Below are 15,954 nucleotides of genomic sequence, written 5' to 3' on the forward strand. Positions count from 1 at the left end.
ACAATTGTGGTCCTATCTCACCACGACTTCAAGTAGACAGTGTGTACTGAAAGACTGATATTTATTTTACCATGAGGGTGGAGAGGCAGACCAAGGCACTTCTCAAAGAATTCAGATTGTCAGAGAAGGTTGTTAAGAAGCTACGACTGACTACATCAGCTCCACCAAGACTTTATGGACTGCTGAAAATTCGCAAAGATACCACATTCACAAGTACATGGATTTTTCGGGACACCGTAACAACTTTTGAGTTTACGGATACTGACTTCTCTGTGACTTTGGACATTCTCTCTCTTTTTACTGGAATGGCTTTACAAGAATCCCTAGTTGTGGCCATTGCATTTTTTTTCCTTTTGGGGTACATTATCCAGAAAGGTGGTATATATTCTCCAGACACACGAAGTGAAGATGGTCTTCCACCCACCAGTAGATATACTGGCATTGCTTGGTAATGTTAAACACATGTACATCAGATGGTGTGTACTGGCTAAGATTGTTGCCAAGAACATCAACAGTGCACTGGATTGCAGCAGCTTAACAAGTGGGCAGTTGAAAAGCATTACCATTCGGCAGTCCACATAATGGATACAATGATACTAAGATTCTGAGGTAGTCTTCTAATTTTTGGGAATGTGTCATTAAAAAACCTATCTATATTTGAGAAAGGGCACTGCTAATCAACTGTGATACATCCTTAGTAAGACCTGGGAATCCAGAATTAGCCTGATTAAGGAGGAGATGCCAGGTGCAGACGGCAGATAGAATGTGAGATTGGAGGTAGCGGGGGAAGAGATGAAAGCAATACATAAGCCCCAAGTGGCCAATTCATCAGCACACCAGATGATAGCATCATAGCACCAGCCTAAATATTGTGACCACTGAACACTAACATGTGGCCATTCAACCGTGAACTATTTCATCATGTAGTACATCGCAGGAACCTGAATAATCACCTGTACTTTTTTCTGCTATGCAAAAATGCAAACAGATTTAAGTACACTAAGGTAGGTAGACCTCTCTGGGGGACACCACCTTGAAGTAGCACTGTCCGTGTGGGTGGAGAGGCTTGTGTGTTCACATGAAGCTCAGAGCTATGCCGTCTGTGGGAACCTTCGGTCAGTTAGGTCTTGGCCGATAGACCAGACTAAGTGTGGCTCACACCAACCTGTCATCCCACATCCATTCCTTGTCCTTTCTCAACTCTTCAATACCCAACCCAAGATGTGATGAGATCTGTGCCAAGGGGTGCGTGGCATATGGGGAGATGTATCGTGAATAGAGCCTCAGGGATACCAGGCGACCTCCCTGAGTGATTAGCCTTGCACTACTTGGGGTTTCCATGATATGGGCCCGTTAGCTCCCCAACTCTCGTGGGACCAAAATGGACACTAAAGAAGACAGCAATACTGAGGGGCAAGTTGAGACCTCAGACATCCCAACATGGGGGTTCGAACTGATGGAATACATCCCCTCAGCTGAACAGGTGGACAGACCTGTTCCAGAAGTGCGAATGGTTACTAAGAAATTGGATCAGATTAAGACCAAAAACTTACCAGGGGCTCAGAGGAGGAAACTTCTTAGAGAACAAAAGCTAAAGGAAGGAAAAGAGTGGCTTCCTAAACAAAAGTGGAGGGAACCAAAAGGGCTTGAGCCCAAGACCTCCTACAATCCCCTTCCACATCAATGGCAGGCAGTAATAGAACAAGGGAGGAATCTAAGACTCCCACTTCTCAGGATAAGTGCATCCAGAAAAAGCTGAAGCAAGAAATAGGAAACAGACCTATAGTACTGCAGTCTCCGTTTTTAGGATGGCAGTTATCCAGCAAGGCTATCTACTGGACAAGATCACCTTGCAGCAGGAGCAGCTCGTGCAGATGGCTCTCTTTGAGGAGACTGGAGGGGGGGGGGGGATGCTGCTTCAGGTCCCAAATTCAGGAGAGTCTATCTGGATCATGGTACTCTTATCTTTGGTTGTGAGCGGGAGGTGGGGGGGTTACAGTGGACTGGCTTCAGGAAAAGGTGCCCCTACTATAACTGTAGGAGGATGCGAAGCTGCTGGTAAAGACAGCCGCTGAGTTCTTCAAGACCAGAAAGATATTAATCTGGGTTCTAAAACTCCTTAAGGATACCTCTCTGGAGACTCTGATTGAGAAAATAGGGTCTCAAAACCTGAAAGTCTTGACAGAGGACTGGAAGGCAATCAACCAGAAGGTTACACCAAATGGCCAAACCCTTGTGGTGGAAGTTGGAGAGAAGTCCCTGAAGGCAATGCAGGAACAAGACCTGAGACTATTCTTGGGGTTCTCGCAGGTTACCGTCAGGGTAATCAAAGACATCAGAAGTGACAATGGCGGCAAGATAGAGACTGAATGTCCTGCAGATAAATCTGGACATGGCCGTGACTCAGCAACCATATTTATATAAAGGGGGTGTTTTGGGTCTGGGCAGCACTGGAGATAAGCTGGTTTATGCTAGGAAATATAAGAAACTCCAGAACATGCATTTATGTAAAAAATGGAATCCCCGCCATGCTGATGGCAGACTTTTGTTCTAGGGACTTAGTGACCATCAGGATGCGGCAACGTGAGGAAGGTATCATGAGGGAGTTCGTAATGGCCTTGGCATACCTTTCTTATGAGGACAGAGCTCCTCCTCAGGAGGTGGTGAGACTGACAGTAGCCTGTGCACAACAGGGTGACCAACTATTGATTGGTTGCAATGGTAACGCCCACAAATTAGTGTGGGGCAGCATCGACACCAACAGTAGAAGTGAGTACCACCTAGAATTTCTTCTAGCTAATAAATTAAGAGATCCTCAATAGGGGCAAGGAACCTACATTTAGGAATATAAGAAACATTTAAGAATACAAGAAGGGAAGAGGTAATAGACATAACCTTCGGTTCCACTTTGTTGGGTAGTTATGTCAAATCAATGGCATATGGCTTTAAAACCATACTCGTCAGACCACATATATATATTAAGTTTGAGGTTGATATGGGCATTACACAGACTATGTCCCATAGGAATCCCAGGAAAATGGACTGGGAGGCATATAGGAGGGACCTTGACTCAAGCCTATCAGAAGTCAGTATTTCAATAAGGAATCCAGTAGAGTCTGAGGAGGTAGCAGTGACCTCTGCCATCCTGACCTCATACCATCACCAAAAAGTGCACGAATAGGTATGTATCTTGGTGGAACAACAACCTGGAATCACAAAGGAAATAGGTACAAAGACTTTTAACCTTGCGAGAAGGGGACTATGGGCAGGATATTGGGAGGCCCTTGTCAAATACAATCTTGCAAGTAAGCAAGCAAAGCAAGCGTCTTAGAAGGTATTCTGTGAGTAGGTCGAGGGTACAGCTGTTCAGACCAGACATCGCAAAATCCTCACTAGGATACCAACTAATCCAGGAGGAACTTTAAGGAAAGAGGATGGGGAATATACAAGGACAGCACATGAAATACTGGAACTACTACTCAAGACTCATTTTCCTCAATGTACTCTGACAGACAACATATACCAAGACAAGATCCGAGTGAGATATTGGTTTTCAGGTATTAGAAGGGAGAACTGGGAATCTGCCAGAGAATGCACTGACCATAGTAAAATCCAATGGGCAGTAGGAACATTCCAACTGTTCAAGTCACCTGGCCCAGACAGAATTTTTCCAGCACTTCTGCAATAAGCAGAAGACTGCAGTACTACAGGTCTGTTTCCTATAATCATACCAATGCCAATGATAAGAGACCAATCAATTTGTCCTCCTTTCTTCTTAAAAAATTAAAAAAAACTGCTCACTGTGCATGTTAGAGAGAGGAGGTCAACTAGGGTCCCTCTACACATAAACCATCATGCATACCAACCAGGAAAATCATGTGAAACTGCACTCCACCAACTTGTTGGGAATGTGGAGAAAGCACTAAACTTTCAGGAAATAGCCTTCTGCATCTTCTTGGACATTGAAGGGGCTTTTAGAAACACGACCTTCGAATCCATGGTTAAGGTAACACATATGCATTGCTTGGAGACCAACATTTGCAGGTGGATTGGAGCCATACTTAGTGGTAGAAAGGTAGAAGCCACCATGATGCAAGAAAAAATGGTAATCAACACCACCAGAGGCAGTCCACAAGGAGTGGTCCTGTCCCCTCTACTGTGGAACCTTGTGGTGAATGAACTCATTGTAGAATTAAACTCTAGACAGTAGTTTTGCCAGAGATATGCAGGCAATCTTGTCATAGCAATACTTTGCAAATTTTCAAGTACAGTCAGAACTATGGCACAAGGAGTACTGAACAATGTGCAAAATTGGTGCAGGAAACAGGATCTAAGGGTCAGTCCTAAGAAGACTGTTGTAGTACCATTTACTAGGAAGAAGATGGAACACACATATTGGAATCTCAAGTTTCTCAATGAAACCAGTGAAGGGGATACCAAAAAATCTAGGGGTAACCCTGGATGAGAAACTATCGTGGACCCCTCATGTAAGGAGCACCTGTTCCAAGACGAAAGTTATTCTAATGAGTGCCATGAGAGCTTGCAGTAAAACTTGGGGCTTAAGCCTCAAGAGTATGTACTGTATATACACCATGATCACTGATCACTTATTGGGCTACAGTGTGGTGGAAAAATGTAGAACAGCAGGTAGCTGCTAAGGAGCTTGCTAAGGTGCAGAGATTGGCCTGCTTAGCCATTACAGGCAGAATTAGCACGACACCCACTGCTGGGATGGGAACCATGCGGGACATGCCCCCATTACACCTGTGGATAAAGATGGAGGCAGCAGCTGGAGCCCACAGGTTAAAGACTGGCAAAAACTGGAACTCATTGGGGTATCCAGGATCTCTCACTAAAATACTGAGTGAGGCAGACATAGGAATGGTTGGGGAAATGCCGGCCGACTATATAACAACTCTCAGCTGCTTCAACGAGCCTTTCAATGTAGTAATTGGAAGTAGAGAGCTCTGGGAGAACAAATTTTGACCCCGTACTGGAGACATAAGTCTAGTTCACTGACCGTTTGAAAACAGAACAAGGTGTTGGGGACGGGATATACAGAGTGCAGCCAAAGTTGAGAGCGCAATTTCTCCAGGGAAGATGGCCACTGTGTTTCAAGCAGAAATATCTGCTGTCAAGGTGTGCGTGGAGGAGAATTTGCAGACGTGCTACAGAGGTCGTAGTATTTTCATTTGTTTAGATAGTCAAGCAGCCCTGAAATCACTGGCAGCCTCTGCAACAAGATCAAATACTGTGGCAGAATGCCACAAAGTTCTTATGGAGCTAGGGGAAAGCAATACGGTAAACCTATTGTGGGTTCCTGCTCACGCAGGGATTAGAGGTAATGAGCAAGCCGATAGGTTGGCCAGGATATGGGCGATTACAGTATTTCTTGGACTGGAACCTGTCCTGGCAATCACCAAGGCGATGACCAAAATAGAACTACAAGACTGGACAAGGAGACAGCATGTAGAATATTGGGCTAAGGTCCAAAAGCAAAAACACAGCAAGGTGTTGGTGCCGAAGCCATGTTCTAAGAGAAGTCTCTGAATCCTGGGCTTGAACAGGAGAGAAATGGAACTCATGGTTGGACTATTGACAGGCCACGGGTATTTCAAAAAACACCTACATACAATGGGGATAATAGAAGGAGACCCCAAATGTGGAATGTGTGGTGTGGACAAGGAAACCACATCACATTTGATCTTCGAATGCAAGGCAATGAAGAGTAAAAGACAGAGAATATTTAGATCAACCAGACCGGAAGAAATTGGGTCCGGCAAACCACTGCTAAAGGATCTCTTTGCACTGTTCAAGGGCACTGGTTGGCTTTACTAGAGACACAAGGAATGATACCGCACAATAAACTCTGTTTTGGTGTGGGCTTGATGGAAGTTGTTTCTCCTTCCCTGATAAAATCAAATCAAATCAAATCAAATCAAATCAAATCAAATCAAAGGTAGGTAGAGAGGATGAGGAAGACAGCGGTTCGAACAGATTTTATCTACTGTACTGTTCTCAAAATCACACAATCTCCACATAATAATCTGCTTTATTACTCTCAAAATCACACATCTTCACATTATGAATTGTAAATTCATTTGGTACAGTAATCTTCAGAACATATTTATTGAAGGGAGTCAACCTGTTAAGTCCCATTCATAAACACTGTACAATATAGTCGCAGTATTCAGCTAGAATACTGTAAAACATTGATTTAAAAACATAGTTTGGGGTGCAGTCATTCTTGTGACTGCATTTTTAAAATCACTCTCCAACTTCTCCAGTGACCAGGCTAAAAATTGACTCCATGCTTATGCAATTTAGGTGACACCATATTCGACAAGGCACAGAGTCGAAACAGCTTTGTTGCCTGCAGTGTATTTGTGTTGTGTGCTTCACTCTAGTAACAGAATGTGATGCCAGTAATTGAGTGTACACCTGATACTCATCGATAAGCTACTGTTTAATAACTGGCAACAATTTGCCAGCTTCAGCACAGAAGCTGGGTCTAGGACTGGTTTAAATTATTCTCACTGTCAATTAGCACCCTTAAACTCCTCACCGTAAGCAGCAACAGTGACTTTGAGCTACGAAGACAACAATAAACCCAATACACGTAGAATTTGGTCAGTTGGATTTGTCATGAATTGTGACTAAGCTACTTCAAATTTTTTCTTAGTGCATGGGTCCATAGCCATTAGGAAAGGCATATCCTCCTTTATTCTGGAAGAAGGGATGAAACCCATAGCGAAGGAGTGGCATTAATACCAGGCAGGAGAGCAAAGTGGTCTTTGACAGAGTGGCACCCAATTACAAAGATAATCACAGTTGCTCATACTGCAACGGGAGTAAGACCAGTGATCACTGTGCAATGTTACAAACCAACACAAATGCCTGAGGATGAAGAAAAAGACAAGTTTTATAGCAAACTCCAAGAAACATTGGAAAAGTTTCGAAAAAGAGAGAGCCTCCTGCTGATCGGTGACTTTAATGCAAAAATTGGGAATGCCAAGCATGGGATAGAGTAGATTATTGGGCAATATGGGTTGTGCACCCGAAACAACAATGGAGAACATCTCATAGACTTGTGCAGCATGTTTATCCTGATTATTGAGGTTCCATATTCCCCCATACATGGGTGTCACAAAGTGTCGTGGGTTTCACCAGATGGCAGAACAGAGAACCAGATAGGCCACTTTGCAATTAGCAGGACCTGGCGAAGATTCCTGGATGTGAGGAATAAAAGAGGAGCAACCACCACCTTATGCTAGGAACAGTCCATCTAAGAGAGAAGCACACAATGAGATATTGTGGGCAGAAGAGGATTAAGTTTATTTTGGAAAGTTGGACAATACAAAAGTCCAAGAGGAGTTCTCGATCCAACTGAGAAATCATTTTGAAGTGGTTAGCAGGGGAACTGAAGAGAATGACATTGAGGGTCAATGGGATGCAGTGAAAACAACCTACACATAGATTACTGAAGAAATTTTCAGAAAAACCAACCACAGCAGACAAGACTGGATCTCTGACCATACTTGGGATGCAATAAAGCAGAGGAGATAGGTAAAATTCCAGCTAAATTGCGCACAGACAAGGGAAGTAAGAGAAGAAATCCAACAGGAACTCTGCATATTAAATAGAATGGTGAAGAGGAGTTCCAGAACAAATAAAGGAACCTTCTTCAATAATCTCGCAGCTAAGGCAGAGGCAGCAGGTAACTGACGCAATAACAAGACCCTATATGGCATCACAAGGAAACTGGCAAATAAGAAATTTGGGGGTGATATGCCAATCAAGGACAAGCAAAGAAAACTCACAAATTGAGAAGACCAAGCACAGAGTGGAAACAACATTTTGAGGACATTCTGAACTTTGAAACTAGGCAATGTAACTCAACTGAATGTGAATGGGGCAGGACTCCCACAAGGTGTGTCAATTAACATAGAACCGCCATCCAAAGAAGAAACCACTAAAGCAACATAACTAACAAAAAATGGAAAAGCTCTTGGTCTGGACATCATCAGTCCAGAGTTACTCAAAGCAGATCTCTCTATAAAAGCAGAAATTTTACATCCACTCCTGAGAGCATATGGATGAATAAAGAAGTACCAAATGATTGGAACCGAGGCATGCTCATCAAGCTCCCCAAGAAAGGAAACCAGTCTGTTTGTGGTAATTGCTGTCAATCCCAAGCAAGATCCTCTCACGAATAACAATACATAGGATAAAAGTGTATGTAGACAAGAAAATAAGAATAGAACAAGCAGGATTCAGGGAAGGTTGCTCTTGCATTGACCAGATAAACACCTTGAGAATAATAGCTGAACACTCAAATGAATACCAGTCGCCGCTTTACATGCTGTTAGTAGACTCTATAAATGCCTTCGACAGTACAATTAGAACAAAAATATGGAGTTGACTGCAAACTTCTAGAATTCTTAAGAAAATAATTGCTCTTTTCAAGAGCACATACGAAAACTGCACATGCCAGTTCAACATCCAAGGTCTGCTTTCAGATCCAATAGCAGTGAAAACAGGAGTTAAGCAAGGCTGCGTGCTCTCACCGATACTATTTAACATAATAATGAATCTTGTAATGATGCATGCAATGGATAAAGCAAGAGGAATAAAATGGAGCAATGGAACACATCTAGAAGACCTAGATTTTGCAGATGACCTTCGCCTTCTATCCCATAGTCTCAGAGAGAAACTAAAAGATCTGAAATCTGCAGTGAAGAAAGTCGGTTTGAAAACTAATGCCCAAAAAACAAAAGACATGCGGGCAAATGATGATAACACAACAGAGCTTAAGCTTGAGAGCCAGGTAATGGAAAGGATGGGTAAGTTTTGTCACCCTGCAAGCATAATTACACCACACGGTGGTGCAACAGAGGACATTAACAACTGCATCAACAAAGCCAAAGTCACTTTTACAACTCTCTGCTCTACCTGGAGATTGAAGAAAATAACACTGACTATCAAATAGCAAATATTGGAAAGTAATGTACAATCTGTGCTTCTATGAGGCTGTGAAACATGGAAAATGACAAAGCAGCTAATCCATAAGATCCAGACATTCAGCAACATACGTCTGAGGAACATCTTGTCTGAGGAACCTTGCTACAGCATTACATACCGTATTATCTCATCAATGTTCGTTAAACATTTTGCTGCATGAAAAACTGAACTGTCGTCATATAATACTGAAAAAGCTGTTAATGCATATAGTACCCAAGACTAGTGTGGTTTCTCGAATTGATTATGTCTATTTTGTCACCAACTGCTAGATAAAATGAAATAGACCTTTCTAATAGTGCAACAATTGTAACACACGCCAAATAAGGGAGACTGTTTTGGTACAAATGATCATTTTTATCTATCTCATTTACATAGATAACATGACAGAATATAATTCACGAAGTATCAATATCATAAGCCTATTATGCCTACTACAAGCGAAAAGTTTTATGTTAGCAAATAGTTTCAAATTTCATTCATATGCTTCAGTTTCTCAGGCATGAGTTTAAAAAAAAAGTTTTTATACAAATTTGGAATTGTCATAATCTTTTATATAATTTGTGTAATGTCCCTGTTTCTTCTCCTTCCTCGTTCTAACAAACAATCTTGTCATCACGAATTCTGTAACTATTTCTGCCATTGTCATAACTTATTCTCCAGTTAACTCCACTAACCCTGTCAGAATCATCAATTCAGTTATCTCGCATTTATTCTCCAGTTTGGCATTACTACAAGTTCCAACAACAAGTTTTCCACTCTATTCCAAGAACAGAAATTAAGTGGCTGCTAACTGGGGACTGTACAACTGGCTCTTAGTAGTGTTGCAATCTAACAAAAATTTTCTGTCAAAATTTTTTTTTCTTGGATACACTGAGAAGGTTATATATTACCTTTCTTATCTGTTATTCCTGTTAGTCATTTATTTCCACTCTGACAGTCTGAATTTATGGATTTCACTAATAATTGTAACAACACTGACCATTCGCACACTCAGTCAACCACATAAACAAACTGTAATTGGCATTCACCCATTCAGGTTTGTTCAGCTCAGCTCGTATAGCCCCATCCCCTTTTGTTTCTAGATGTGACGGGGATGGCCCTAGCAGAGATATCATGTACACTATGCACACATTAAAAAATTGACTTACGATTTGTTCAGAATCAAGTTAGAATGTGTTACAAATGTTCAAAAACTAACAGGGATGCATTTCAAAATTATATGAATAATTGATAGACCAACATGTGCTGAATGGTAGGCGCTTCATGAAACGAGGTCTTTTTTTCCCTCCATGAATTTGAACTTAACACCCACTGAAATTTCTGCCAGAGGCAGATACCCCGGGTGTCCCGAGCACTGTGCAGAGCAGACAGTAGTTCCCATGTGGAGAAGCAGCAACTGCACTCTTCTTCATTGTTAGAAATGAAATCCTACATTCTCCACTCATGATATGTTGGTGGTGATGATGAAAAGATGGATACACATTAGTTGTGGGGGTTACACTTGCACAATATTCTGCAGTTACTTGGGGTACGTACACAATACTTGGGTGTAGTTCCCTTTCTTCAGTGCAGCTGTCACTGGTGACTGATTTTGTGTTTGAAATCTTGCCAATGGTTCCCCATAATTTAGTGGAACTTGTTTATTTTAATGAGTTCAAGAAATCTTACCATGTCTTTTTCTTACTCTCTTTAATGATTTGTCTTGCTTTTGCCCTCAGAATTCAAAATGCTGTGATGTTCTTCGCAACTGGTCTGTACTCGACCCTTCACAGTGCCACACGGGGTTCCATCAAAGTAAGGCTACCTTGTGAGTTTTTCTGAATATTTAGGTGCTGATGTTTCATCAGCCTGGCAGATTACGCATTTGATATGATTCACCCAATCCTAGGTGCTACCACGATGTTAAAGCATCGCCAAGTGACTGCAGAGCTAGCTGACAGTACAACTTCCAGGCAGCCTGCTGGACCTGCATTTCAATGGCTCCCTTTTGGAGTCTGCTCTGTCTTGCAGGTGAATCCAAAGGGTGAAGAGGTAACTAGAGTGAAAATTGGCATCCTTTCCCATAGAGCAACATCCGTGAGAGACAGAGAGCAAAATGGTAAGTAATTAGTGGAGAATGATACTAAAGTAGAACTGAAATGCTATCACATGCTCAATGATTAGTGGACATAAATTTTCAGAGTGGATATGAATCTCTAGGACTGTTCCCAAGAGACAGTAAAGGAAGAGTCCCAAGTTGCTGCTTTGTTTAATACAGTTTCTTTATTTCTGCATATAGCGTCAATTGGTAATTAAGATTTCCTGTATTTTCCATTCCTTGTCATACACATGACAGGTCTCTACTCCACTCTGGATTGTCATTCAAGCAGTTAAACAACAGGCAGGTCAGCAACATTCAGTTTCAGCTTAATTTGCAAGTTTACAGTTCCCTCGAGTAGTCTGTCCACGAGATGCCAAGTAGGTATGGAGAAAATAGCAGTACCACACTTAAGGAGTGTAAGGATCATCTGCAACATGGAGAAATCTTACCATTACGTAGAAATACTAGCAAACTGAATTCGAGTATGAATGCGGCTGTTCTTTCTAGATCCACATTACTAGCTTCATTGTGTTTCATACGTCCATTACTCCTTAATTTAGACACACCTTTCATCACTGCTTGTTGTAACTTCTTTATCATAAATAGGTGCTTTTAACATTATTATAAGACACCTTCCAAGAGTAGTTGCGATCAACAGCTGTGTTGCCTGATACACTGTCACCATTTCAATTTGGCGAGTACCACTGCAAATCTTATGGTAAATTTAAAGGCTCCTGCAGTACTCTGTAACACAGATTATGTTCTGTAACTATTATTTTCTTGTACAACGGGACAACTTGACACTCTGGCTCTCTTAGGCCAGTGGGTGTCCGTGTTCCCTGGTGGTTCATTGAAATCGTTGGAAGAAATTTTTATTTCTGAACTCCATTTTTGTCCCACGAAACAGTACGGCAATGTAAGTCAACTTAGAAAGAGTTTCACGTAAATGAGCAAGACTGATACAATTGAGGTGTGGTAGATGTCTCAGCAGCTAATGAAGGTTTTGTCTTGGCAACCACTCACATTATTGGTGTGTAGTACATGCCATGTCTAGTTTCCTTGTCTCTGTGACACACACACACACACACACACACACACAAAGTTCCACACCCCAACCTAACAGTAAGTACCGAAATACACCCAGAGCTAAAGGCTACAGAAGACTTGTGGCGTTGACCACATCAACTTTGGAAACCCCAAGGACCTAAAATCTAAACTCTGCCACCGAAAAGTAAGTGCTCATGAGTTATACGTAGCTAGTGGAATGCTACAGACACGGCAAGCCTTAACCCAAATGGTATTACTTTGGGTACAAAATGAGTTAAATTTAGTGCTATTATGTGTCTCCATGTATCACTCACCAACATGCTGCAGGTGACTGCTTGCCTTTCTTTATGGAATTTCTATTATAACATTTTTTTTTTCTTTTACTTAAGACTATTTGAGGTTCACATCAAAAGGAAAGTATCATTAAATACTGTTTGTTAATATTTAGAGAGCACAATAACATAAAAGGATTGGTAAATATGCTGAACATTAAGGGAACCAAGTGCAACTTACACCCAGTTATCTAGCTGTACTGTGCAATCTTCACTTTCAAATTTAGCACATTTTTGACCAGTTTTTGAAAAAGAAGACTGCAAAGCTGAATAAATCACTACACTACTATTTAAAAAAAAGGGGGGGGGGAAGTTGGTGTCAAAAACATGAAAGTCCATTCAAGTATGAAGATGCTTCAATAAATTTATGGTTGCAAACATTATGAATGATAATCATCCAGTTCAGCCCTTTGTCTACAATTACTTGCACGGAGTCTTTATTTCACATATTTAACCATTTACAAAATATCAGGGACATCTTACAACTGTACACTGCAGGAGACATAAGTGTATACAGGATTTTTTAAAATCTGATATTTATAAATTTGCTTTCAACTTACCACATGTTTTTTTGTAATCTGCATGACTGTCCGCCAGGTTACTTCATACAACTGTTTAGTTTGTGTCATGAACATCTTGTTTTTTGAAGCAATAAGGCTGGTTATGCAGTTGTAACACTCTTCTTCTGCAAAAAACAAAAATGAAAAAAATAAAACAAGGAAAGGGATGAAATCTTTGAAATGTCCATCAACTGGACAATTTTGGGCCATATAAACAAAACACACTGGAGATTAAATGTGTACAAATACAAAGTAACTAACAATACAATAATGAGAATGTAAAAAACTTGTAGCTTGCACAAATTATCTTCACAGCATGACAGCTAACGAGGAGGGCACAGAAGTATGGAAGTGTGAGTTAAGACAAAAGAAATACACATGACTTAGAAGCTTAAATGTTTTACTCTGCCAAGAGATCATAGAACTTGGTATTTGTCATGACTTTCAACTTGATACTTCTACCTGTTCCTGAGAATCAGGGTCTTAGCAGATGGACAACAGAGGTTTCTGTTTTTATCAACTGAGATATAAAAGAACAAACAAGTGAATCCTCAAATATCTTAACGACAACTAAAACCAAGGTATGAACACAGACAGAGCGGTACTTGCAAAGATTTGTGAAATACTGAGTAATAAATAAATGTGAAAGGTGCAAATAGTCTATCTCAGGATGGCATACACAAATCATAGCTATGTATTGCGTTTCAAACCAACTGGAGTAATGGCAACTGATGTTAAATTATTTGGTAGCATTAGTAAACATTATTTTACAACAAGTAGAAACAATGAATAATTCTTGAAATCACTGTGGCATAGCAATGCTGAAGCACTGAAATACTCATATGAGAGTCATATTCATCACATAAAAACGATGAGTTTGATAATGTTTGAAATGTTGGTCACATGAATGCTAATACTAATATGAAGACCCTAGAACTGCTTGTACATCTGACAGCAGAGAAAACGAAAATGGGGTGTTAACATATTTAATGTTTTATTTGTTGCAAAAGAAGTTTATCTTTGCAGTTGTTCTCCACTTACCTTAAAGAAAGAATACTCAGGTAATCATTGATGATGATGATGATAATGAAGTCCCGTACTTCGTGACAGAGCATAGGGGAATGATGTGGGAGACCCGCACTGCCGTACTAGGCAAGGTCCTAGTGGAGGTAGTTTGCCAATGCCTTCCTCCGAGGTAACCATTTGGCGGCTCAAAAGTGTACTTACTACAATAAAAGAATTTCTGTCTTTATAAAGTGATCCTTCTCTCTGTGCTGCATTCTGGCACTTTCCATCATCATAGAAGTCTACATGGATTTCATCTGGTCCTACACATCTTTGAAGTTACTGGATGCTTGATATAATAATTGACCTTTCCTTTCTGATAGCTCTATACAGTTCAATATAATCTGGTTTTGCAGTGAATCCTCATTCAAACTAAGTGATTTAGTTCACAGCCAAGCCATCACAATGTCTAATAATTATGACCCAACTTCCACTGTGCCATAGGCACCAGAGATGCTACATCCAGTGATAACACAGACATTAGCCTTCCTTCATTAGCAGCAATGTTCACTTGTGGAATAACAGAAAAGTTTATTGAATGGAATGTGTCCTCAAAGCATAAGTTAACCCTATGAAATATCTAAATATAATGCATCAATGTGGACAGTCATTTTGAAAGGGAGGTATACTTCTCATGAAAGCTACGGATCTTTATTGGCCCTTGAGAAAAATATAGTGACCTCCCAATGAGTATCGCTTTTACAATGTTCTTCACCTCAGTGCATATCTAAATAGATGCTCAAGCAGGTCTAAGCTTGTACACACACACATGAGCAGTTTCATTTGAGACAGTGAAGCTTGTCCTTTCGCCTTGATAATAGTGACTCCTCAAGCCTCCAAGAGCCATACTGATCCATGACCGTGCAATCACCACTCACAATTCAAGGAATCTGGGTGGAGATGAGTCTTAGACTTTACCACCATGCTAAATGACGCCCTAGGTGCACTGCATATCGTGACTGTCAGGTGATCTAAGGGGAAAAGAAACACCCTGGGAAGCCATGGAATGTTTCTTTAAGGGTGTACCATTTGTGAGTGAAAGAAGGAGCATAGTCTCATTTAACATACAGGTTGTTTGTGAAATGATTTAGACAAACATGGACCATGAGCGTGTGTGTTTGGATGTCTTTGTGGTTGTGTTTGTGAATGAGTGTACTTCTACTAGAAAAAGAGCAAGAGCTTGAATGCTAGTGTAAATAGTTTCCTGTTGCCATTTCTAAGCACCACACAACTATCATCTATAGGTGAGTGATTGCCTATTCCATCCAGAAATTTCCAACGTAATTAACAGATAATTGTTTATAGGACATCTACCATACCAACAAAACATCAGAGAATGACCTCTTTAGTCATCCTTCTGCTCTTTTCACCATTATCATATAGCTCTGCTATATCAAATGTTCATTAGCATAATTCTGTGTCCAATGATATTTGCAGCCAATAACCTTACTGCTGTGATTTATTTTCATTGTGTACTTTTCTTTCTCAGTGCAACAATTTTACTTTAAGCAAGAAATTGTCTAAAGCTAGCAATGAAAATGATAAAGTTATTATGAGCTTGCAAAGGAACTAATACCATACATACACATATTTTGCACTGAAATGGACAACAGTTGCTGCAACTGCTATACTGTGTGCATGGATAATGGTGAACCAACAACATTACCTGCTCTACACTCAACTGTTACTCTGATCTTGGTGTACAACTGTGTATATTCAGTATAAATATTTCTGGAAATCTCTAAATCCGGTGATTTCTTCTCCACCTTTTAAGCACCTTACCTTCATTTCAAATTAATGACTCGGTATCTACAAAAAAAATTAAACTCTTCCCATCTTAGCTTCTCCT

General features: G+C 40.6%; 1 protein-coding gene across 5 annotated transcripts in view; it reads right to left on the reverse strand.

The window, feature by feature from the left end:
• The window catches only part of LOC126162182 (GTPase-activating protein skywalker), a 310,386-nt gene that overhangs the window by 68,157 nt on the left and 226,275 nt on the right, over positions 1 to 15,954 (reverse strand). For all 5 annotated transcript variants that reach the window (XM_049918508.1, XM_049918507.1, XM_049918506.1 and 2 more), the window contains exon 5: positions 13,041 to 13,165. In XM_049918508.1, coding sequence (XP_049774465.1) covers positions 13,041 to 13,165 — 125 coding nt within the window. The remainder of the gene's footprint in view (positions 1 to 13,040; positions 13,166 to 15,954) is intronic.

The sequence above is a fragment of the Schistocerca cancellata genome, chromosome 2 (assembly GCF_023864275.1).
Source record: "Schistocerca cancellata isolate TAMUIC-IGC-003103 chromosome 2, iqSchCanc2.1, whole genome shotgun sequence".
NCBI lineage: Eukaryota > Metazoa > Arthropoda > Insecta > Orthoptera > Acrididae > Schistocerca > Schistocerca cancellata.